At 35.8% G+C, this 26,096-nt stretch overlaps 1 protein-coding gene across 2 annotated transcripts; it reads left to right on the forward strand.

The window, feature by feature from the left end:
- The first annotated feature begins 93 nt into the window (after positions 1-93).
- NEDD1 (NEDD1 gamma-tubulin ring complex targeting factor) lies at positions 94-25,828 on the forward strand. Of its 2 annotated transcripts, none has more exons than XM_085321362.1 (14): positions 94-1,201; positions 3,355-3,449; positions 4,865-4,981; positions 6,178-6,318; positions 11,251-11,480; positions 12,155-12,356; positions 13,217-13,403; positions 16,235-16,366; positions 16,564-16,611; positions 17,007-17,236; positions 17,945-18,101; positions 18,394-18,550; positions 22,783-22,849; positions 23,525-25,828. In XM_085321362.1, the coding sequence occupies exons 1-14, from the start codon at positions 1,066-1,068 to the stop codon at positions 23,627-23,629; spliced, it is 2,004 nt and encodes a 667-aa protein (XP_085177488.1). In that variant the 5' UTR covers positions 94-1,065; the 3' UTR covers positions 23,630-25,828. The 2 variants fall into 2 exon arrangements, with proteins under 2 accessions (XP_085177488.1, XP_085177489.1); XM_085321363.1 differs by having other exon boundaries at positions 24,043-25,828.
- The last annotated feature ends 268 nt before the right edge of the window (positions 25,829-26,096 follow it).

Here is a 26,096-nt window from a genome sequence, read left to right on the forward strand (position 1 = left end):
GGGCCGGGCCGGGCCGAGTCGAGCGGCCGCGGCGGGGCGCGGAGGGGAGCGGAGCGGCTGGTCGCGCTCTTTGCGGCGCTGCCGTGCTCGGCGGGCCGGGGGGAGGCCGGTGCCAGTCGTGGGGAGCAGCGTGAGGCGGCGGAGCGGCTCCACGCGAGACGCCTTGGGCCGCGGCAGAGCCAAGGCAGCTGCGGCCCCCGGGTCTGCTGGCTCGTTCTCCTCAGCTTCGCGGCTTCTTTCAAGCGTTTTGGGGTGTGAGAATCACTGAACTAAAACCGCACAGAAGCGCCCCAGAAGCTCCCGTGGGTGAAGGGTTATTATGCTTTGAGGTGGACGAAAGGTTCGCCTTTTAGGCCCTCGCTTGTTGTCCGAGTTTCAAATTAGCCACAATAAAAACTGAGAATAAACTTCATAAGCCTGGAATTGGTTAGTCTGGTTTTAACTCTCGAGAGGGTGACCGTCAAAACAAACGGCAATACAATTTGTTTGCCTTGTGAAAGCTGCGCTGGAAAGTAACTCATTGTCGCTCGTCTTCTACTGTTAGAGGCTTAGTTTTAAAGATTCCCCGCCTTTTCCTGTAGCATAGCGAGAGGTTCSCTGGAGCCTTTTGAGTCCAAACTTCTAGTGTTTCAACAGTCGGTTTGATTCTAGCTTGTATAGCTCCATCTACTGTTGACAAGTGAGTCCTTGAAATACTCAGGACTTCGTGTTAGACATCTATAAACTCTGCGGAAATGTGGAGATRTAAAACATCGCTTTTGTTTCTAGTAGTGGGTCGAGTTCCGAACTTGTGAGTTATTAACTTCGTGGATTTGAGTTGAATTGATAGCACAGAGAGGCTGATGTTTTGTTTGTGAAGAGGAAAGCACGTTTCCTGCAAGCATTAAAGTAACTGCTGCTTTTGGTAGTGTGTTGAGTTGAATAGACAATAACTCTCCCACTAAATGTCCTTGTCAGAAAACAGTATAAAATGGTATCAATGAAATTCTTCTTGACTCTTAAAGTGAACAGTTACTTAATTTTTCTTTATTTTTTTTCTTTATCTTTACATAAATAGGTGCAGCCATGCAAGAAAGCATACGTTTTGCTTCATCAGGAGATGACATAAAAATATGGGATTCCTCATCTGTAACTGTGGTGGAGCAGTTCAACCCACATACATCCCCACATCCAGTCAGCTCACTTTGTTGGGCCAGTAATAGTATCCTTTACTGTTTTAGTCATAGTTTTGTGGAAATTCTGCAAAATTGCAGTGTTTTTCTTTTTATTATTCTCTAAATGACACCTTACTTAGTCTTGAAAAGTCTTGCATAAAAAGATTCTTACATACTGTGAAGAAATTTTTGTGGTTGCCTGTGTTTAAGTGCTTTACAAAATAAGCTCATGCTGGTAAATGCTTCTGAAGATGTTAGTCTTCCTTTAGGAGGCTAACACATTTTTAATGATTGTGATATGCTTGAATTGTCTATCAACTGTAAAACTTACTTGTTTGTTTCTTTAATGGTTGATTACAATATTCAYGTTCAAGGCAGTACTTAATTTATTAGTAAGGATACAAAGCAATTGCTAATGTAGTAAAATGCTATGTATAGTGTAGAGAGGAGAACTAATAAAAAGTTTCTTTTTTGTTCTGTTGTTCTCTTTCTAACTCTAAAACTTTTCACCAGTTTTGTTAGTAGAACTGGCCTCTGTCTGTCAGAGTACACTTAAGTCTCTTTCTGTCTAAACACTGGTTTTCTGCGCTTCCTCTGTAAATGCTACAAACAATGCACAGATGTATTACATCCATCCATAACATTTCGTTTATCCAGGAAAATGGATCTGGTCCTTGTAGATCTTTCACCTCTGTCTTGAAGGCCTATCATAGGCTAATGATACATAGTGCCAAGTAGGAAATGAATATACGAGAAATTTCATGGAAATAGTACACTGTCAGGTGATTAGACATATGGCTGTCATGGGGGAAAAAGCAGCAATGTTTGATCTTGATGTAAAGAAAGACAGAATGCTGACGAATAAAATGTCCTGAAAGTTCTGAATRCACTTGTTCTCTAAGTCTGCAAGCAAGTGAATGTGTGAGAAGGCAAAAGTTAAAGAGTCAGAGTATGAATTATTGTTTTTTGTTGTTGTTGTGGAAATTCCAATGAAATTGAAGCATAGTGGCAGAGAAAGAAAACATCTTTAAAAAAAAAGATCCATTGTTTAGTAAACTTGAGCTATAGACAGTCTACTTTGCTATATGTTCTTGCTCCCAGTCCCCTCTTCACCCTCAAAATCTGAAATGACTTTCTTACTTCATGTGTTTTTGAATGTCTGATAATTTTTTTTTTATGGTAAAGCATTGGTTTCAGTTTTAGTAGTGGTTCTTCATAATTTTGTAAGCTAAAATGTTGTCTTAAAACAATGAAAGAAATAGCAAGCACTAATGTGCCTACCAGTTGTGGTGATGTTAAATCCAACAATTAACCTATATTGAGGTTATGCAAATTAAGTAAGCAAATATAAAATCATTATGGGTATTAGCCTAAGGATATAAGGGATGTCAGTCTGAATGATTATTCAGTTAATTCAATGTCGGGGGCAATGGTAGTTTTCTTGCTCCTCGAGGAAAGCATAGAACTGTATTTCTGGTTACCTGTAGATCGGCATCCATCCGAATTTTCTATGGGGTACGATGTTGTAATGTATGTCTCTTTCAAAACTTCAGCCTTCTTTCTCTTCAGCTGTTGCAGGCTTTTCTTACTACTTTGTCTGAACAACTTGGTGTCATAAAGGCTCTCAATACAGAGGGAGACAAATTAGCAAATGTATCCATTATATTCCAGAAACTATATGCTGAACTGGAATAACGTTTATCATGGACAAGACTTTTCTTTAAATTCATAGTCTGCTAATAGCAACAGACATTCCTTTGAACTCTAGTGATAAATGGAGTTCATACTTTGAAGTGGTGGTGGTTGCGGTGGAGGAGGAAGAGTGCAGCCTGGATAAGCTGCCTAGCAGAAAAGAGGTCTTAAATAATATCTGCCAGACATTTTGTCTCCTCTCTGAAAGAAATTGCCCTTCCTTCAGTTGGGAAGGGCTGTAGTTGCTTTCTGGGGGAGGCAGGGCAAACTGTCTCTAAGATCTTCTTAATGAAGRGTTGTTTACAACAGCCTGTTTTTAAACAGCCTTATGTTTCTATTTTTTTCCCTCAAATAGCAAATGCAAAATATTTCTAAAGCATGTAGACCTCTTCAAGGTATAGTACTTCAGACTCTTTAACCAATCTGTTATCTGTTTGTAAGGGTTACTTACTGTTTCTTTTACTAACCAGCAATGTTACACAGTTGTGGTCCATAACTTGTGGCTAAGATAGCTTCTTGGTTACTGCTTCTGCTGTTGGTGATAAAATAGTTGTTTCAAGCTGTAAAAGTAAACCTGTTCCACTTTTTGAAATAGCTGAAGGAGTAAGTATGTTTAATGCTGTTCCCTTTTTATCCATTCCACCCTGTGTACTGTTTGTATCTCATCTGTTCAGCATATCAAAATAGTTCTAGTATTGTTATGACACATACCTCAAAACTTTAAAGTATTTAAACAGCATCTAGTTGAAATGTCTGTAAGGGAGTTGGGGGGGAATAGCGCTTTTAAAATAGTTGTACCAGTGGAAAAACAAGTAGCAGTTACACCAGCATCTGATGCTGATGGCTTTCTGATAAGAGAGTTTTCTTGGTGAGCCCTTATGTGATATAGCAATTGGTGCTTCAAACTTGATCTAGTAAGTGTGTACTCGGTAGAGCCTGACTGAAATTTGAACTGGATTTTCAAACTTGAATTGTCAGAGGTATGCATGCCTACGAGTTGTGCATATTTCTAAAACATGAGATAATTCTTAGAGTGTACATATGCTAGCTTCTGGGAATACTTATGCATAATAGATTTTTTTTTCTTGAAGGGAAAAATGTCACTATAAAACTTTCAAAAACTAGGCTTGGTTTTAGAAAAGTCTCTTGACACGGTTGCTTGAATGACTTGTTGGGTGCTATAAATTATGCTAATTATTTTCCTTGGATAGTTATTTTAAAGGTAGTTTGGAATGGGAATGTTCTGAAAATAAGTTAAAACTGGGCTTTTAGGTTGCCAAAGCAAACACTTTCAAAGGTGTAGTGTTTGCCGTGGAGATTTCTCTAAACCTAATGCAAACCTAATGCAGTCACTTCCAATTTTACCATGTGAATAATTAGATGGACTTGTTTTTTCTTATTTCAAACCTCAGGAAGTTAAAAGTGAATTTTCAACATGATAGACCTGAATAATTTGTCTATCATWAGGATTGACTTTTTTTTCCCCAAAAGTTGGCACTTCACTGATCACTTTAAAAAGAAGCACTTTGTGGAATTACGAGGTTTGCTGCTATAATATTCTTTGTAATGTTTAGAAAATGTGAAGAACATGACCTAGACAACTTTTTAATATTCTTTTAAGGATTTTTTTTTTCTAAACTTAGGGTTTTCTTTTTAAAGCTGTATAGTTGAACACAAATCTATGATTGCAGTTTAGAGAGCTGTAATTTGAAGTGAAAATACATATTGAAGAAAAGGGAACTAAGAGAATTTGAAATGGGGATGAGAAAATCTGAGAAGAGCATTTGAGAATTTATTACTTTATATATTTAACTGTGTCCAACTAGACTGGATTTTGCGTTGATGGGAAATGACTCTTGTGTGCCAATAGTCTGTCAGTTACTGGGACTACTTGTGTTAATTAAGGTGAAAATATGTATCAATACGCTTTTGAGGAGACTTGAGTAAACCTCTTAAATCTTAGCATATTGTCTGGTTTTTGATTTTTTTTTTTTTTTTTTTTTTTTTTTTTTGGTCAGGCGAAACAGACATGTGTGAGCTTAAATTCCAATTCTTTACACATTGCAAGTGGAGGTCTTGATAACTCGGTTAATATCTGGGATCTGAAGTCCAGAAGGCTCTACCGTAGTCTTAAGGTAACACTTTGGTGTTTTTTGGGTACTTGGCTGCGGGAAGAACTGTAGCCTTTGTAATGTCTGGATTTTACTGCTAATTATGAAAATACTGTTTCTCTAGATTACAGATCTGTAGGATCAAGTTCATAAACAGAAGCAAGCATACACATACATATATTTTTTTAACTTTCTGCTCTTTATCTACTGTAAATAACAAATTGTTTTTAACTAATTTTGCTTAACTTAGTGTCTTCAGAATACAAGTCTATCATAATGTATCTTTAAATCCTCAGAATAGACTTCTTATTTTAAGAATTTGAACTGATGTTTTCTGACAGGATTTTTTCAAGGACTGCACTTCAGATAACTTGCTTCTGATACTTCAACCAGGAAAATGCTTTTGTATTTGTAAGATACTGTAGTGCTCTTGAACAGAACTCCTCTTATTCAAAATTGCTTAAGCAAGAACTTAAATGCAAAATTGGAGCATGGTCATCTTTCTCCTAATTGATACAGTGAATTCTCTAAAATTTTGCCACCATGCACAAAAGAGATGACAGTCTAGTTTATTTCCATCATACTGTGAACAGATTACTTAATTTAGGATCACACAGATGCTTCAGAATTTTAACTATAATTTTTTTCCTAAACTGTTAAGAATTTTAAATAAAATTACCAAGTAATTAATATAATTATTATCTTTTTGCCTTTGGTTCTGAYAGTATTTGATTATATTTACTGAATATATGGAGGTGGATATCTTCATTGCAAATGACTACACTGTAAAGCTATCTGGTAGATAAATGCATTACAGGTAACAGAAGGGGAAGCTGTCAGTACTATATCAGATCAATAGAAAGTATCTTAAAATCAGCATTGGTTTCAGAAATACCTTACTTTTAAAGTAATATTAATGATCCATGTGGTAGAGATCCCTATGGTTGTCTTATTGCATATAATTAAAGTATCATCTTTGCTAATTTATTAAAACAACCTTCTGAAAACAATCAAACAGACATTGGTTAAAATACAATAGCTGATCTTCTGTATGTTCTGTTTTCTGGGATATTGCAGAAKAATCCTTAAATAATCTTTTAGAGATATTTTAGATAACCTTTTAGGTCTGGAAGAAACATCGAGCTGAAGTTTTCCTACAAAAGAATGTGTTAGGAAGGAGTATGGTTTTCCTGAAATTCTTTCCCCTTTYCCCCTTATAGGATCACAAAGATGAGGTCACATGTGTTACATATAATTGGAATGATTGCTACATTGCTTCTGGATCTTTGAGTGGTGAAATTATTCTACACAGTGTTACAACCAATTTATCGAGTACTCCCTTTGGTTATGGCAGCCGTCAGGTAAGTTGTATATATTGAGCTACTGTCAAGTTTTTGAGCACTTCTGTTCTCCCCAACCTCAACCGAGAGTTTGGAATTGGAAGTATGTTTTGAGAGCTTTTCTGCTTTTGAAATAACCTTCAGTGTTATCTTTTTAAGTTTTATCAATCTATTTTCTTTTAATCTTTTTAAAAGTGCATTTACAGGATTGAGAAAGCAGGTCTTTAGGTGTATTATAGTCTTAAATAATAAATAATGTAACTTTTCTCTGTTGCCTTTACTTACAATCAGTTTTAGTTTATGTAGGCTCTAGGCTGTGCTGCCTCAAGAACAAACTTCTACACATCTTAGAACTGAACAAAAAATAGTCAGCCTTGCAAACCTAAACAGGATTTCAGTGCTCTACTGTATGCCTGTTGTCACGAAGCATGAAGTGTATGTAACCTGGGTTCTGACTTATGCAGAGTAATCAGATTTACATCTGAACAGAATCATCTATACAGTACAAAAAAGTATAAGCTTGCATTTGGAAATAAGTTAAATGTTTTTAATTTGAAGATTAAAACTGCACAGTTGCTCAAAGAGTAAAAGCAATGAGATATTAGGTTACTTAGGTCAATAACTGTAGTTTGAAGGAAAACTATGCAAAAGACAAATACAAAGCATGTGTACTACTTGAGGACTTTGGTAATGGTTTTCACTGCAGTCCATTTTCAAAAAACCACAGATACTGCAGAAATGGTGGTATCATTAAGGGAATTGCTTTGATATAAGGGCTTCCGCAGAAGCTAATCAGCTATGTTGTCCCTTTGGAAGACACTGTGTGAATTTGGAATTCACTGTGTGAATGTGGTCGTAGGCACAGCCAGAGTTTGTGCTCTGGGCTCTCTCTCTCTTTTAACTAGGCCTCTTTTACAGAGRCAGAAGCTGCCTGAGGGATGACAGAATCATTGCTTTTGTTCTAACCCTGGCCTTTTAATGTTGCAAAGAGTACTGAAATTTTGACATAGTTATCTTCTGTTACTGTAACAACTCTTTCAGTCCTAGATCCTAGATTTTGGATGGACTGAGAAATTGATCCACCTGCCCACACACACACATCTACCACTGAACACTATAGGTCGATGAAGAATATTTAGAGCATCGCAGGCATTTTGATATACTTTGTATTGAAAAATCTCTATTAAAGTCAAAGTAGCTCTGCTTTTGGGTGCTGCAGGATCCTTGATCCATCACTGTAGTTTCAGATTGGCGTCAAGGCAAAATTGTACTTCATATCTGACTTGATCTTAAAAATCCCTCTATGTAGCCAGTTTATTTTTCAGTTTATTTTTAACTGTTTATTATTATCTCAGTTTATTAATCTGATTTGATTATTATGACTTTATGAAAAATGTGGATGTAAGACAAGGGCTGCAGGGAAACCCACAGCTGGATTATGTAGCTAAGGTGAATTTCCGGAGTGGGGACTATGCTTCTGGTTAATTGGAAAATTTTAAAATTCTTCTGAGAATGATTCACATCATCCTGTTTAACATATTCAACTCTTTCCACCAAAAAGTGAGTAGGAATAAGTGATGCTATGAATAGCTATTTTGGCAGATGAAATCAGCAGGTTTGCTGCAAAGTTAAGTAATCTTTAAGATGACTAAAGATATTTGAAGTGTTAAAGTAATTCCAAGTGCAGAGATAGAATCATAGAACAGTAAGGTTGGAAGGGACCTCTGGAGGTCATCTAGTCCAACCCTCAGCATAGCCCATACGGAGGTTGAACCCATGACCTTGGCATTAGCAGCACCATGCTCTAACCGACTGAGCTAAACCTGCTCCCTGTAGCATTTACTTTCTAGAGTTTATAGCATTTTCTAAAGGAGGCAGTTATTTGATTGCATCCTTAAATTAAAATGGCATTGAGTTGCAATTGTATAGTGTCAGAGCTACTTGAATGTCCTAGTCTATGAGCGTATCTTGTGTCCTAAAAATCATCTTTACGCTTATGTGCAAAAGTTACTGTGTTTTTAATTTGGGGTTTTATTTGGGAGCTTATAGGGAATTGCAGAAATAATTGCACAGTGAAGCAAATATCTGAAGACTTGTTTACCTTTTTTAAAAAAAAATTAAAAAATTTAAAGTCCATGATCGAAGAATAGTTTAGGAGCCCAGTTCTGTAAAAGTAAACTTGAATAGTTAAAACAGTGTATTGTCTTGCTTGTTCCTGGCACTAGGTGTCTAGCCTAACGAGGGTCACTGCTCCTTAGTAACTCCTTTCTACAATTGGGGAATGTGAGGTCAAACTAACCTTACAAAAGTTAGCTTGACTCTGCTTGATTCAGCATGATGGAATGTAGTTTCCTTGCCAGTTAATTTCTGTAATCCTATAGGCTCTACAAGCAGTAGAATAGCACAAGATTGCAGTGCTTCCTAAGGCTTTAAACGATTTTCTTTACATAGAATTAAATGCAGAGTATTGGCCTATAGTCTGTTAATTGATTTTGATTTAGAAACATCTGTGTGCTTTATCAGAGTTAAGTTCTTGCACTGAGTTGTTTGTAGATCCCATAGTTTCTTTGCTGTTGGTATTCATTAAGACTACCATATTCTTATCTGCTTACTGTTTTGAAGATGAATTAAAGTTTGTTTTGAAACACAGTGTTTGTTCAAGTCTTCACTGCCTGGTGCTATTCTCCTAGCAACAGAATTTAGTTTAGCTGTTTGAACAGCTGGCTGATTTGTGAAGATATGTGATGGCTTCTGGTCACTCCTTACAGTGAAATAGCTTTAAAAGCTCAAGACTATCAACTGTGTTTACTTCTACCCTCCCACCTACAAAGCTTTACTAAGGTATAAAAGAGCTTAAGCAACTACAGTATCTCAGAGTAAGATAATCAATGATGCTGGACTGGTTTTGATTTAGTTTTAGGCTTTTCATTTGTTTTCCAAGAGTGAGAAGCCCTCGGTACAATCAAACCTTTTCAACAGAGAACCAATCATTTTCCTAATTTGGCTGTTTTAACATGAAACTTAAAGATAAAATGTACTTCATCTTTTGCAGAAAATCTGCATTTTTTTTTGCATTCTGTATGTGCAGAATTCCCAGAAATCAGCAGGAGCTGCAACTTGCTTCATTATTAATTTCCTTCTTTGGCAGTTTTGAAAGGTTAGTTCTAAGACATGACAGGACAGTCATCTTCTATTTCTTTTGAATCCTCGGTTGAAGATACTGCTTCTTTGTGGAGCAGCTAGACTTTCAGGGTGACAAGTAATACGAGTGCCAGAAATCAGGTTGGAGGCATCTGAGGCAACAAATACCTCAAGTGAAATGAAGGGGAAAATACAATAARATCCAATACAGTACATTTTGATGTGTATTCTGGCAGAATAATGTAATAGCTTTTTTAGACAAATAAAATGTGATGGCTGTTATCTGTCYGGACTTGAATAAAACTTTTGTTTCAGTGCCATCCGAGGAAAATTTTAGAGAGGATGGAGGTTAGAGAAGGAATTGAAGATGAGTAAGAATTGGGCTATTGGAAAGAAGACAGTTAACTCAAACACACACACTGTTCTTTTATCAGTAGCTAATCTTGTTTGATATTTTCACTAATTATTATTCAAGAAGGAGGGGTATGATGACACAAATTCAAAGATACTGCCCATAAGAAAGARGATTGTGGTGATATCCAAAAAGAATTGAAAGAATAGACATGAGGGCAACGATGAAACTACTGAAATCAAAGTCCCAGACTTAGGTCATTGCTGATGCTTTTGRTATTAGACTAGGAACTGCAAATTCACAAGGGAAAGAAAGACTTGGGCTTCACAGAAAGGCAGTGAATGCCTGTGGARTTTGAACCATGGCAAAGAAATTAAATCTAGGATATGTTAGGAAAARTATTTACAGCAAAAAAGGAAGCATTATTGCCCTTGCAAAGGCAGTAGTGAAATGTTTTGAGCRTTACGAGATTTGGGTCGTCTGTATTCAAGAACAATTCATATTGGAAGAGTTGAAAGAAGGCTGTGATGGTAATGAACCTGTCTTAGACTGARTCTGGCTTATTTGTTCCAACAAAATGAAGCCTGAAAAAAGGTAAGATAGTTTGCTAAAACATGGAAGAGCAGCACTGGAGAGGAAGGGAAACTTCCTGAAAACTGAGTATTGTAATTTAATATTAGAGCAAGGAGGTTTTAAAACATCTTGTAAACCAGTACACTGGAAAGAAAATACTTACTTGTTTCTAARATGCAGTTTAAGTTCCTGTATTGCTTGCTTCTGTGATAGCAGGCCTGTGTGTGATGAACCAGGYATAATATCCTCTTCTGTGGTCCTGCCTCACAGGATGAAGTCTCTTCTGCAGGACCTTAGTACTTGCTAACTTGCTAGTCCTCATGTCTTATCAAATTGGCTTGTATCTAAGTACCTGAAAAATYAGTCAAGGGGAATTAAAAGTTAAACATTCTTGGCAGGAGAGCAGTCAATGAAATAATTTCACTTGTTTAATTTTAGATATGGTGTGGGTTGTTTTTTTTGCTTTGTTTTTCTTTCTGGTATTTATGATAGTATGATACTTGCCTAAAATCAAGGGACTTTTCCAGAAGTGTATGGGTGTGTGGTTTGTTTTTTTTTGTTTGTTTGTTTGTTTCTTTTTGTTTTTATCTTATCTCACTTTTTATCTCGCTCTTGGGTGTCTGAATCAGCAGACACTTGATACACGCTGATCAGCATACTAGTCAAAATAAGATCTGTCCGTGGGCAGCAGAAATGAGATTGTAATGCAAAATGAACATTCTTTAACATGATGACCTTTTGGCTAGTTTGACTTACCATAACATCTGTGTTCCTAATAAATGTAACATCAAAATTCCTAATGTATTCCTAAATTATTTTACATAAAAAATATGTATAATAATATTTGATATTGCTGTTACAGTTCATTATTTATGTCCATTTTACAGCCTATTCGACACTTGAAATACTCATCCTTTAAGAAATCTTTGCTGGGCAGTGTTTCTGACAGTGGAGCTGTGACTCTGTGGGATGTAAATAGTCAGAATCCATATCATAATTTTGAACATACTCATAAAGCACCAGCTTCAGAAATTTGCTTTTCTCCAGTCAATGAATTGCTRCTTGTAACTGTAGGTTTGGACAAAAGAATTATTCTCTATGACACATCAAGTAAAAAGTGAGTATGTTAAAGACMTTTGAATTTATTGGACCTTTATTTAGTTTTTATTAATTGAAAAAGCATGTTCAGTTGTGACATTACACATTGGATAAGAAAGCAGGAAGTATGGTTGCATAGGTCAGGGGCTGTACAGTAAAGGGAAGGGATGGCAAAGGGTGTCATGGGACTTTGCTTCTCCTGTGGGATATGCTTTTGCTCTAGCTGAATGAAAGCAAGAGTTAGGCTCTAGTTTGGAGGGGTTTAGTAAGAGGATGCAGACTAGGACCWGAAGTTCCTCCCAGAGCTGGTGTGTGAAGGCTAGAGGCAATAGGCTTGGGAAGCTAAAGGATATATGTAGCTAAAGGATGGCTGCTGCTGGAAATGATGATATCTGTAAGTGATCTATGTGTCAAAAGTGCTGCTGTGAAGGTAATTTGATCCTGTCCTGGTGAAATACTTTGGGACATACGCTGCTTATTAWTTTGTTATACAGAAAGTATCAGCCTACTGTACTGTTTCTCAAGATATTCCACTGAATTTACTTAGCTCTGGAGAAGTTGAACTACCAACTAGTAGCTGCATTATGAAAGCTCATCTTTTATGTGTTTCACTTGGAAAAGTCTAATCATAAAAATTGCTGTCCTGATAGTGAACTCTAAAAGTCTTTTTCCTATCTTTTTTCCTCTGTGAAGATTACTGACAACTCTAGTAGCTGAATTTCCTCTGACAACRGTAGACTTCATGCCTGATGGTACTACTTTGGCTATAGGATGTTCCCGGGGAAAAATYTACCAATATGACTTAAGAAAACTAACATCACCAGTAAAAACAGTTAGTGCTCATAAAGGTTACGTGAAATGCATACGTCTTCAGTTCAGTAGCACGTCTTCCAAGGTAAAAACAAAACAAAACAAAAAATATCCTTCTGTTTTATTGCTTAATATGTAGATTAATAAAAGGAAAGCGTAAATTTAAGATCTGAAAAACATTAAATTTCTAAACATTAGAGATGCTGACAAAAGTGATACATACCAATACTGAAATAAAAACTGCTCAATATTAAGTGCCGTTTTAGTGAGGTTTTGTGTGTAAAGCTCTCCTAAGATTTCCTTTTATCATAGTTTCAGTGTAGAGATGAGTGAGATTGTTAAAATAATCTTAAACTTTCTTATGTGAATATGTTCCCATTGCAGATCAGTTTGTGACATCTAAGATTCATTTGCAGGCAGTAGCAGAATGACTTTTGCTTCTATTAAATGTGAAGGCTTAAGGAGATTCTTCCAAGAATAAGTGGGCTCTGCTTGAACCAAAAACCCCMCATGCATATTCCCCAGAGAAAGAACCTTCAAAATGGATTCATTATGCCTCTGAGACTTTTCTGTTCTTCCAGCACTCTTGCTTCCAAGCAGCAGCTTTACAGTCTGGAATCCCTAGAAATGTAGTCTTGTATTTTTCCTAGGACTAAGCCTAGGATGAAAATTGGCTAGAGCCAGCTCACTCCATTGTTACCTTAAGGTCTGTTGATATCCCCTTGCAGATCCATACTATATTCATATAATAATATTGAAATCTCTTAAGTTCTTTGAAGTTACATGAAAATAAATCCCTTTACATTTCTAAGAGAAATTACCTCCTAGACAAACTTTGCAACTTGAACTGAAGTCTTTTAGTGTTTTGAACACAGAAAGACTGTTGGTTTGTATTTTCACTTTTAGCTGAAGGAATAATCTTAGTTCCTTCGTCTTTTTCTTCAGTCTAACCTTAAGGGTTCTTCAAATAAACCCATATCCAAAAGAGCAGAAGTCAAAGCTGGTAGTAATCTTGGAGGAATTCAAAATACTGGCGTAAAAAATATTACTTCTCATACATCAGCAACAGTTTCATCCCATCTGACTCTGCCAAATGAGAGTAAAGGAGGAGATGTTCTCCAGGACAAAACAGGTAGTGTCTGCTTCCTATTCTTAAAAATATTTGACRTAGAATAGAAGATAGAAGGAATATTTTATGCCTTGGCCATCACTGTCTAAAGATGAGCCAAGAAAAGGGCTTTTGTTGCAAAAGTGTGCTTGTATGTATGCGCATTTGCACATTTTCCTGCTTTCCTACTGTGTCAGACATACTAGGAGAATGTGGGAAGTGAATTGGGCCCTACTGTCAGATTTAAGAAATTCTTGTTTCGAGTCCAGAATTTTATGTATATATTTAAGCTTTAAAGGAGAAACCCCCATGAACCGTAGTTATCTAATGTGTTTTGAYCTTTTGTAGGTTATCCTTATGTACAGAATATGATTTCTGATGTAATGTCCGTATGGAATGGAGAGCTAATGCTTTGTGGTGCTATCAATAAACAGGGGTAACAGACCCCTTGCCTAAAAAACCTGAGGGATTTTTATTACTTTTGTCTGAGGTTTATCGTAAAATAGGAGAACTTAACTGTATTTTTGTCTGAGACATGATTCTAACATCTCATAGTAGGAACATTGAAAGATGTTAAATATAGTTAGCAAATCTGATTAGTTTTGTMACTCTGCTTGTTAGTTATGCTTCTAAAGTTAACAAGCACTTCATAAAAACTGACATTATTCTTAAATTCTGTCACTTAGTAAAATGTACTCTTAAAATCTTAGTTCATCCAAGTATTCTGAAAATACTGTCAAATCAATCTAGCTGTTTTAGTTTGATTTCTGATAACCTTTCAAACCATTTGAATTCAACGGCACTTTTTCCTCCCTCCTTAAGTAAGGAGAAATACATTTAGCAACACTAATTAGGCAATAAGCCACTGCAGTCCGTAGGGACACAGATTAATGACTTCCCTTGGGTATGCAGTGAAGCGCAAGGTGAAGTAGCATGSTTTCTATGTACTCGAGAAGAGTTACTAATCAACATTACTGCATGATGTGGAAAATCTAATTTCAGTTAAARATATGCTGTATTATCATTATTTGAAAGTGTAACAGCTGTTATCTCTTAAACAGGTCCGTTCATAATAAATAAATATTTTTAGAAATTAGTATTTTATCAAACAAATTTTTTTCATGAAACTGAATGTTGACTTTGGAAAGTAGGTACCCCCATATACATAAGAAGATACAATCTTTAAGCTTACAAAGAAGATACAATCTTTAAGCTTACAAATGGGAGTGGAGAAGACAGATAGATCTTGAACTGCATTTGTTCTCTGGAAGCTGCTATAGATCCTAAGGTGGATTTTAGCTCTGGAGAAATGTAGGACATTCACTAAAGTAATCTCGTAGCATATTTAAAAACAAAACAAAATGCCTGTTTATACAGCTTGTAAATGAACTGGAACTGCTGGTTGCAGATATGTTAGYGTGCAAAAGTATTAATGAATTCTGAATATGAGGAGAAGGTGTAATTTGAGCCAGATTCCTGTAAACATGTATTTAATAGCCATCCACCAGTTTAGATATTTTTGAAATTTAGATTACTGGGAGCTGGGAAAATTGTACGCAGAAGATTTTGCACAGTTTTATATTACGCTTTTTCAGTGTACCTCTTCCATAGCTTCTGGCATAGGTTGATAATGCACTTCTAGTTTGACTCAATATGCCAAGTATTTACTTAATTAGCAAGTGAAATCTTATGCATGCGTCACAACTGCCGCATCTGAAGGAGTAGAAGTATGGTACATTAATATATTTAAAATTGAAATCATAAAGCAGGACTTGAGTCAGGTGTAAGCAAACACTTTAGACATGACTAATTGTAGTTGTCCACAGTTACATTTGGCCCACATGAATGAGTAATCTCACACGGAGAAGAAGCAGTAAGTTCTATGAATAGTACTTTAGAGATTTTTGTTTGTTTTGTTAATAAAATAGGTATCAAGTAAAACTTTTATGTGTAGGCAAGATTTATTTAGATATGAAGCAGTGCTACTGCTCTTCACTTGTATCTTAACTTTTACAAGGAAAACGCAGGTGCTTCTGGAGTGGGGAGTTCTGTGAGGGCAGAGTAGTGGTTTGCTTATAATCTTGATCCGCTTTTCAAATGTGAGTTCAATTCACTTCTCCGTATGTTACACATCTTAAAAAATGTAGTTTGAATAATTACTATTTTGTATTGGGTTTTTTTTTGACTTTAAGAAATGCTTCTGCAGACAACTGTCCATGCTACTATGTATCCAAAAGCTTAATATTTTTGTTTTTCTGGATCTGGGGGAGGGAGGCATGGGAAAGGTCTGGAGACAAGTTTTGCTTTTCTGTGACTGTTACTCCACCCTAATTTTCTAGTATTGGAAATAAAGAATAGCCTAGCATTAGGTGAGCTTTAAAACAGATGTTTATTGGAATTTTTCTCAAAATGCTTGATGGTCAGATAGAAACACGGTTGTCTTGTAGAATAAATGTAAATGCTGATACCTGACCGTGGTCGTCTTCCTAGGGGGCGGCTTGTTCACTAATTATCATTTCATCTGGTGCATCATACATTTGCTGCAGATACCACGTTTTTGTCTAAAAATGAGTGCATTCTCGTTTAATAACTCTCGTTTTAAAAAAGAGGAGACAGAAGTCCAGTTGTATCTTACTTTTGTTGATAAGTATCTTAGTTTTTAGTTTTATTCCCCTGAGATGAGAGCACATATAAGGAAGCTGAAGTTGAGCCTCTAGAATCTTCACAAGGATCTAAGTGCCTGCTGAACTTACCGGGCATCATACTGTTTGTGAGATTATTTAGGGATAAAATACACTATTTTTGTACATTTTGGGAAATGTCAATTACTAACTGAATGCTATTGTCCTTTTAAGGCATTCCTCATAGCAGCAGCTTGGATGTGATTCCATCTAAAGAAACAGATCATGGGAGAAGTACTGATTTAAATAATTTTGATGATTTGGGTCGAAATAGTTTAGGAGATGTGTTTTCTCCAGTCAGAGATGGTAAGTTGCTAATCCTGACATTTGTAAAGAATCATTCATCTGCCTAGCATTACATTTTGGCATTTGTGTTAAAGATTACGGTACCTRTTTGGCGTTTTATTTCATCTTTGATGATTAACTGGATGCAGTAATGTGAATATTGATGTAGATTTCATCTAATAAACACTTAAACTTATGTATATTGTGGTATTTTGTAGATATTATTTCATGTAAAGGAAATGAAGATGCTCCAGGGAAAGGAGATGGTAAGCACACTTTCTGTATGCTTTTCTTTGTAGTCATCAGAGGCTTTCACTATTTTTTACGTGCTAATTTTTGTCATACTGAAAGCAAAGAAGCAGTGGAACTATATACTAATACAAATTAACTTTTRTGTACATTGTCCAATGCACAGAGGAGTTTAAGCCTAATGTGATAAGACCATACTCTTTAATTCCTTATTAAAGTAATTTTACTTTTCCTTTATGTAATTTATAGTGGTGTATAGAGGCTCTTCCATTTTTTTCTTACTTTTATAAAGATAGCAACAGCATAAGTTAGATTTGAAGTTTTCAGGGTGTTTTTGTTTTGTTTTGGGGGATTTGGAGTTTTCTTTTTTTTTTTTTTTGGCTTGTCTCTCAGCCTTCCCTTTTCATTTTAGGTCTTGATTTTCAGTCCTACCTTTCTGGTTTGGATTTTCTCCCACAACTCCCCACTACCATTCCAGTAAAAAGAAACCCAGTTGGTGGTAGTACACAAGGGATACGGTCTAGCCCATTACATGTATTTGTGAGCTCTCCAATTAAAGAAGAGGAAGAACATACAAACCCAGAGGCTGACACTAAGAAAATGAATCTTGGAAAACAAGAATCTATAGAAGCTGTAAAGCAGGTATACTATACTAATTCTTGTCATGRTTAGTCTTTTTAGAATCTTACAGAATATTACTACTTGAAGTCCTTAATAGTGTCCCAGCTAATTTTATTTTGAGATCGTCTTCGCACTCTTGGCAAAAATCTGTAAAAGTGCTTGTTATCTTATGTGTGCTGTCCCTCAGTAATGCACATTTATCTTAAATAAGCTTAGATTACAAAACTTTGTATGAAACAACTGAGCTAGTCCGTGGATTATTTTGATTTTCCTAGAAAATCAAGAATGATAATTTGCTGATTCCACATATATGCTCTTCTGTCCTTTCATAGGTCTCTTCCCTCTCTTCTTTCCCTGTTCTCCCTTGTTCCCCAGGAAATTTTTCTTCCTTCTTGAAGTATCTCTGATACACTTCTGTTGGGACCTGTCCTCCATTTGTAATGTTTCTGAGATGTATAAGTTTTCTAGGAGTGGTGTTTATAATTTACAACACAAAATGTTTGATGTGAAGGTTAAGAGGCCCTGACCTTTTCATGCCTGTGTGTATCTGAAGCAATTTTTGGATATTTAGGTGATCAATTCTTGAGAAGTCTTGCTAGAAGAAAAAAAGCGTGCTCTATCAACAGATTTGTAAATCCCCCMAAAATTGAAAGAAGTGCATGCCTGAAAATTGAGTCTTCAYTAAACAGTTGAAATAAATATATACWTTTTTTTTAATTTGATTGTCAGCTTCCCAAACTGAGCTCRTCAAGTGCAGAATCTGGAACTTTAAGTCCTCCACTATCCTCCACTGCAGTAAAGACTCCTGACACAAATGAGAGATTAGTGAAGAATATTCATGCCAATCTTGCTTACGATCTGCCAGTAAATGGTACTATCTCATCAAGTAAGTGGATCAGTTTTCCCCAGTTTTRTAAGTGATTGATTATGAATTGATGGAAAACTTAACAAAAGGATTTTAGCAGTGAAACAGAACATCCCATCTGGATTCTTTTGTAAATCCAGTTAGGCCACTAGGACATTTTAGTTCCTTCTGAAAAAAACTCTTTCTAAATTTAATACTTGTTGTTTTTTTTTTCCCAGGTAGTAGTAGGGATAAAATACTGATTCTTCAAGATACACAAAACATTCCTTGTGCTCCAAGTATGCCTTTTTTTTTTCCTTTCCTTGTCCTAAAGGTCCAAAGATAACATCACCTGTCACTGTTGGAGTTGCCAGTTCACTGTCAGAAAAAATAGTCGAAACTATTGGGAGTAACAGACCAAATGCACCTTTGACATCAATACAAATAAACTTCATTCAGAATATGATACAAGAAACACTGGATGACTTCAGGTAGTTATATTCRTGCAGAGCATTTTGTTTTCAATTAGTTTTTTCTTCTTAAGATGTTCAACATTAAATATATTTCCTACTAGCATCAAGAAATGACATCATTAATGGCCTTAGTCTTGGCTATCTAGGTAGGAAATTTTATTTATTTTGAGTAACTGATGCCTTATTAGATTGATATCTCTAAGGGTTGTTTATGTGTATGGCTTTGTAACGTATTTTTGAGATGAGTGTTTGAGTACTTCTCAGAGGGTAAATGTATCTGCATAATTAAGCCCTTACTGCTTTCATGAAGCCCTGTGCTGATTTCTTTCCCGCCTCCCCCTCGCCCATGGTCCTGGTAGTAGACCTTTCTTCTCTTAAGGGTGAAGCTGTGGAGAATTTGATCTAGACATTTGTAATGGYTTTGAGTGTTGTTAGCTTTGCAGATATAGCATGAAACACTGGRTATATTTTTATTGGTGCAGCTTTACGTGCAATGATGTTTATGCTATAATGCTTGTATTTGCAGACACCTAATAAAAATTTCACTCACTTCATAATAGAAGCCAAATTAGCCTAATTATAGATTTAGTGATGAGCAGTTTTACTCGAAACCTTTTTGTTCTCCTGTGACGAATATTGTGGACTTGATAGTTAAGATAAAAAAAAAAAAAAAAAAAAAAAAAAAAAAAAAAAAAAAAAAAAAAAAGGTAAACCTGATATTTTCTCAACTTCTCCTTTTGAAGATTTTTTGCTTGTTTTGCAGCTTTCAGCATCCACTGAGGTCAGACTTTTCTCTGATGTTCTGAAAATTGCTTATTTTGGTGTCAGTTTTTCCTTTAGCTTTTGAATCCCSTGGAAAACCTCAACCAAATTTGTGAGGAGCAGAGGTTTTAAAATTACTCAGTTCTCCATTTTGCTTGAAACTGAGGATTAGACAGTGGAGAATCAAGTTAGAGTGCGTGCTGGAGGCGAAAAGACAGCAGAGCTCAGGTTCTGTGCAGTAGCAGAAGCTGCCGGGCTAAATTGGTCATCACATAACTCAGAATTAGTGCAATATACTGCCTTCTAGAGCAGAAGAGTATCATGTGGGATGTAATGTGGATTAGTCACAGATCCTTAGGAAATGAGAATTCATTAATTCCTCTGTCATAAAATGGCTTCCTGTGTTTCTGTTGGTGGTTCCGTAGARTTGGCCACAAGTACTCACTCCATCTGGTGAGGTTTGTATAAGGAGGGCTGTTAATGAACCATTGCTTGTTGCCTTCCTTTCTGAAGGCAGCGGGGGATATAATACATAAAATGCAGACTTCTGCAGTGTTATTGCCTGTTCAGATTTTTTTTATCATCTTCTGTTATAAATATAGGCTGACTTGTTGCCTATTACTACTATATTCCATTTATTTTCATTCATTCCTTTGTTGTTGTTACTTTGTTGTTCCTTTGATTGTTACAGAATTAACTGAATTTTTCTTTTTCTAGTGAAGCGCCTATATGGCCAGGCCTGCTTTGGAATTCATGGGGTGCTCTGTGATTATGAAATCACGTGTGAAGACCTAGATTTAATCTGTGAYTTTATGACTTTTGTCAAGTCATGAGTGTCCTTACAAGTTTCCAGTAATGGTAGAATGTTAAATTTGAACACAGGGAAGTAGATGTGTTATGCAGTTTTTAGTGGTATCTTTTTTTCCTTTGGGAAAAATGACAGGCCAGTCATAATCAAGGGAATAAATAATTCATGGAAACACTACAGACTCAGGTCTGAATACGGTACAAATTTTTTTTTTCTTTGCACTACAGCAACCTTTTTTATGATGCTTTTTTGTAATACCCTTCTCATTTTTGTTACTCAAAAACATTTCCTGCCATTTTGTGGTAATTTTCCTATGATAGGAAAAACTATTGCATCCCCTTAATGAAAGGCACTGCTCATGGCATTGAACATTTATAAAGCAGCTGGCAGAACACCTAGAAGAAAGTCTCCTTTTGTAAGTTTTATAGAGTGAATACTGTATGTTTGCAGAGTAGGAAATAAATGGAAAATGGATRCAAGGGCTTCCTTTGACAGACTTTTTTTTCTTTTTTTTTTTCCCTCTTCCCTTTCCTCCTTTCTCCCAAATTGTGTGTTAGTTGGCCTGAGGCTTTAAAAGGGAAGTGGAAGGTGGTAATAGCAGAGGCTCCACTTCTTCTACCACATGTGATAGGAGCCAATAAGGCRGCAACTTTTAGTTCTGTTAAATAAGCCAGTGTCTACTGATGGAAGCTTGTGAGTTGGTAATACAGATGAGTTGGTAATACAGATTCAGGTCATAGAGGATGGAAGAAACTTGGTGCCTTAGGTAATGAGTGAATGGCAGTAACACATGTGAGAAATACCTACTGCCTTACAGCCACTGAATTTTAGTAACATCTGAACTGCTCCTTAGAACAAGCAGAATTAATTGATGAAATAAGTTGTAATACAGGCTACCTACAGGCAAAGGACAGGATGTGATAATCCCGTAAGCTTTGAGATGTATGACTAGGAGACAAAACTGCATCTTGTCTTGTTTTACCCCTCTTTCTTTGCCTTATTGTAAAGGTTCTGATAGTAGCACCTTTATAGAGGTGCCTGAATAGGTCTTGGTTCCTGTTTATTATTTTACTTGAATTCTTCAGGACCTAAAGGCTGAAAAAGAATTGAAGAAAGCTTATCTAAAAATTGTGTTTCATTAGGTTTGATGAATCTCGTTTACTGCTAAAGTAATTTTTAAATAACACGTGTTTTGTAGAAAAGTAATCTGCAATTCTGACAGACTTTCTTCCTCTCACTGGGTATGTGTACAATTGAGCGTTTGGGATACTGTAGGCAGTTTCTTGACTTGCAGAAACAGTTCTGGGATCCAAAATGTCACGTTGCTAGAAATGAGATTAAAATTTTAACTATTTTTAGAATTTCTTCTGAACAAAGTTACATTATCTTCATGATGCTTTTCTGGTAAAATAGAATAATTAAAAGCCTTAGGGTATTTTTCTTTTTTGCACTATTGTGCTTTGGAGTGACACTTAGAGCTCCTACTTAGCACCTACAGAAATCATATAGTGTATATACACAATTTGGTATGGACGCTGCATAAAATAAATATATGTTGTATTAATAAAGCTATTTTCAAAACCCAATTTCCTTTAAGCACTTTCTGCTCAAGAATTCCTAAAATAATTTCCTACCTACACTTCCTGGAGTGGCTAGAAGGCGCTTGCTGTTTTGTTTTCCAGTTGTAAATTGTGGATACATTCAAACTGAATCTAAGATATCTTCAGTATACTAAGGAAGGTAGCCGTTGCAAGCTTCTTATTGATCTAAATACCTTTCAGCCTCTGAAGTCTCAGGGAAGAAGTATTTGGATCTCTGTTGTCTGAAAACCATTCTCCTACAAGTAATAGAAAAGACAGACTTCAGTAAAGTACCAGGAGAAAATTTTAACTCATTTGGTTCACTCATTTGTGTTTTTCAAACTTCTTGTCTTTGGAAGATAACCTACACCTTTGGGCTATAAGCTGCCAGTTAGGTCTATATTCAGAGAAGATGGCTCACCTCTGAAAGAAGTTCTGCAGTATGATGCATTCCMTTGGGGTTTACTGTGTGTCCTAAGAAAGGAGAATGGAATAAGATCTGTGCACGTCTAGTCAAGAAACACCTTATTTTGTGAGGCCGGTGGGCCACCTAGTGCAGTATTCTGTCAGGCACCATTGATATGCTGTTCAGGAAGAGCACATGCRCCTGCCTGCATTTTGTGGGCTGTGTTAGCCTTGTTCTTCACRAATATGTAGAACTGTTGGGGTGTTTAGAGGGTATTTTTCACCCTGGTCCTTGTAGTGTGGAACTGTCGCACGTGGATTGGACAAATCTATGGACAACATAGACAATAACTGTTACTGGCTATTGTATAGAYTAATGGAGAGCTAAGAGAAGTTTACAACTTTCAAGTGAAAAACTAGTCTTGATATCACTATCTATATATTTCTATTTCTAAACAGAAAAGATCCTAAATCTTTCTGTGTACCAAAGCCACCTAGATGAAAAATGTCTTTTAAAAAAAAGTCTTCCAAAAACTAAGCTAGTAGAGGACTGTGTTTCATGGTTTAAGAGTTTTAAGTCTGTTATTCCATGATGTAATGAAGATGGAGTGTGGAGTTCTGGGTATTTATAGAGTTGAAGAATTACTGCTTCCTAAATAAAACTGAGTATTATCCTTTTGCAATTCTTCTTCCAGAGAAGCATGCCATCGAGATATTGTGAATTTGCAAGTGGAGATGATCAAACAGTTCCATATGCAGTTGGTATGTACAAAGATAAGTGTAGGAAATATTTAGTTTTCATTTTTAGTAATAGTCTATCAACTACTTTGGTCAAACCAGAAAATCAGTTTTGCTCATTAAGAACAAGAAAGGGAGGATGGAATGTGAAGGAGGAGGAAATGTACCTAAATCTGTTAAAGCTCTTTCTGGCTCAATAAAGTTAACATATGCACTGGGTAGGTATCATGAATCCTGTATTTCAGGAGTTGTAAAAAGATAAAAGGGAAGTAAATTCAACTGTCCTTTGGAAAGGATCAGGAGCTGGGTGTGAAGGAATTGGAGTTCAAATAGAGAACTTAATTTACTAGTAYAGCATGCATGCTGAACTGTATTCTGTGTTCTTTACCTTTTAATGAATCTTTGTTCTTTTGGTCTGCATTAAAAAGATTTTGACTGTACTGAACATTTTAATGGCACCTGCATTAATAGATTCCCATCCTGAAGGACTGCAAAATATGCTTTGATAAAATATTCACTAATGTATTAATGATCAAAATACTGTATGTCAGCATAAAAACCTCACTTTTCTTACGAAAAGTTTAAGAACAGTATTACCTGGCTTATTTAATTTTTGAAAGGGATATGAAAGTAGATAGAGTAGAACTGGGAAAATGAACTTTATAGCTGCTGATTAGGGTGWTTTTTCTTTTTCTCTAGAATGAAATGCATGCCTTACTTGAAAGATACTCTGTAAATGAGAGCTTAGTAGCTGAAATTGAGAGATTGCGAGAAGAAAACAAAAGACTGAAGACTCACTTCTGAAAGATTTATGCTGCTAATTTTATTAGCATGAACTCACTACATTTTATTGCTTATGACAGATCATCCATCATCACTGAAATATTGTATGAAGATCTGCAATTATCTTGAATATGAATCTTCTAAATAAATGGTGTAAGATACTATATTTAATTATAACATTTGTAACAGATAAATACTGTATGTAGAAATGTTCACATATTCACAGTAACCACCTTGAAATACATCCATCTGATAGGAAAAACTAAGAAGATAAGTACATCATCAGAGTTTTAGCAATATGTGAAGTGCCTTTTTATAAACAAAAATGAATGAAGACAATTGCATCTTCCACAGGACTTTTTGATACACCTGTTTTTCTATTTGCTTCTTTATTTTACTGTTGTCAGAAACAATCATTGTAGCTTGCCTTTCAGATACTTTTGAAGAAAAAGCGAGGAGAAAGCTCATCTTCTGTATGACATAGTCTTGTTTCTAAGGAGCTGGAAACTACAGAACTTTATCCAACTGGCAACTCTTCTATCTTGGTAAAACCAGAGTTCAGAAATGTTCCTGAATTCAGTGCCATCATCTTGCTTATAGTCATAACTCTGAAATGTGCTTGTCTACATGAGCTTTGTTGCTGCAAATGCTACTTCAGATGCAGGATGAAATGTTKGTTACAACTTTAGCTGTGAAATTAGATTTCTTTTTATTTACATTTATTTGAATATTTTCATAACTTGCCCAATTTGAATGTAATTTTAGGCTTCAAAATGTAAGTATACTTGGTCATTAATAATATATTATTGTGTAAATGGGATCTTTCAGCCTTTGACTCAAGCATCTTTTTCTTCCCCCAATGCCTTTGTATTGATAGTGGTCAAAACTTAGTATAAAGCTATTGTGTTGTAGTTCAGACTCTTGCTGTTTTAGCAATATTGTATCCTTTTCCTTAGATCAGCTGCATACCAAATCTAGTTAGTATCTCAGCTGTATGAATGATTTAAAAAATGATATTGAAGAGAAATCATTAGTCCAGTAGCATAATGCTGCAGACCTSTATGTTACAGTTTCTGAAGTGAAGCCCAGTTTAAAGTCCTGACTCTGCTGAAGTTCATGGGAGGTTTGGGTTGCCCTTTAACAGTGTCARGAGACTGCACTGACTTCAACTGAAAATTTCTCTGAAATGTCTCTGCTACAAGTGCTTCTTGAAGTTGAATTCTTCTGGGGGCTTTTATTTTTCCCACCAATATTTAGTGGGGTTTTTTTACACATAAAATCATTAAAACTCAAAAAGACTGAAAGCATACTGAATTAATTTGCTACATCTAGTGTTTAAATCCACGATGGCGCTCTTCCACTAAGTGGCAAAGCCATAGTATATAGTGTAACTTACTTGAAATGTTGTAAAACTGCAGCAAAACTATTTGTTGAAAGCTACCTTTTCAATATCTTTCCTATAACATCTTTTAAGGAAGGGACTGATACTTTATTTTTCTAAATGCCAACTATTTTAACAACTATCAAATAACAACTATTTTTCTGGTATCAAAATGAGGATGTTGTCTTTAATATTATGAACAGCATTTAAAATGTCTGCAGCTTTATTGCTGTTGCTTTCATAAGCTTTTAAGAATATTTCTATATYATTTATAACCAGGGTGAAAGGAAGCTAAGTTAGAATTATTTTTAGTAACTTAACATACAATGTAGAGAACTTTTTTTTATACGTTTATAGGAAGTGTACGTTGAACTGACTCATTATTGACCACAGTTCTTCAAGACAGTAGGAGTTGAAGGTAGTAAAAGTATCTTACAGCTCTTTAACATRCTTTGCAATGCTAACAAAGTAACCTTGCGTATTTACATCTCTTGGTTTGTTCCCCAGGTGCTCTTGCTAGTATACCCAGATGACAGCAGGGAGTTAGACAAGTATCTTGGGTATTTGGCTTGTAGATAATTTGTTTTCTTGATTCAGAATTGTGTAATATTTTTCCTAGTTCCCARATGGAGGATATTACAGCAAGAGTGACTGAAAAAGGATATTTTGGCTATATTTTTTTAAAGTTTTAGGGCCTGTTTCCATATCTCAGGATTATTGTAGCACAAGGAGTAACTTACTGTGTAGAGACACAATATGCTACACTATAGAGTCTTGCCTGATACACAGATCTGATTTGTATGTTAAAATAAAGTTTGTTTTAACCTTTGTGAACAAAATGCTTTAGTAACCTTCTCTGTAAAGAGAATAAACTATATTGTAGTTGTTCTACCTAATGGCAGGCTCCTAGAGCCAAAGAATTTGCAGAGAAATACTTAGTTGGTGGGTTTTTTTTTTTTCTTTTTTGTGGTAACCTTTTGTTGCCACTGTGGCTTCCATCTAGAGCATCAGCTCCTTTTCACAAAGGTGTTTCCATTGCCTCATGCTTTTGGAGTAAAGATCAGATGTACAGCTATTTATTTGAACTTTGAAACTGCCACAGTCATG

This window comes from Rhea americana, unplaced genomic scaffold (assembly GCF_003343005.1).
Source record: "Rhea americana isolate MKP2758 unplaced genomic scaffold, rheAme1 scaffold_69, whole genome shotgun sequence".
NCBI classification, from domain to species: Eukaryota; Metazoa; Chordata; class Aves; order Rheiformes; family Rheidae; genus Rhea; species Rhea americana.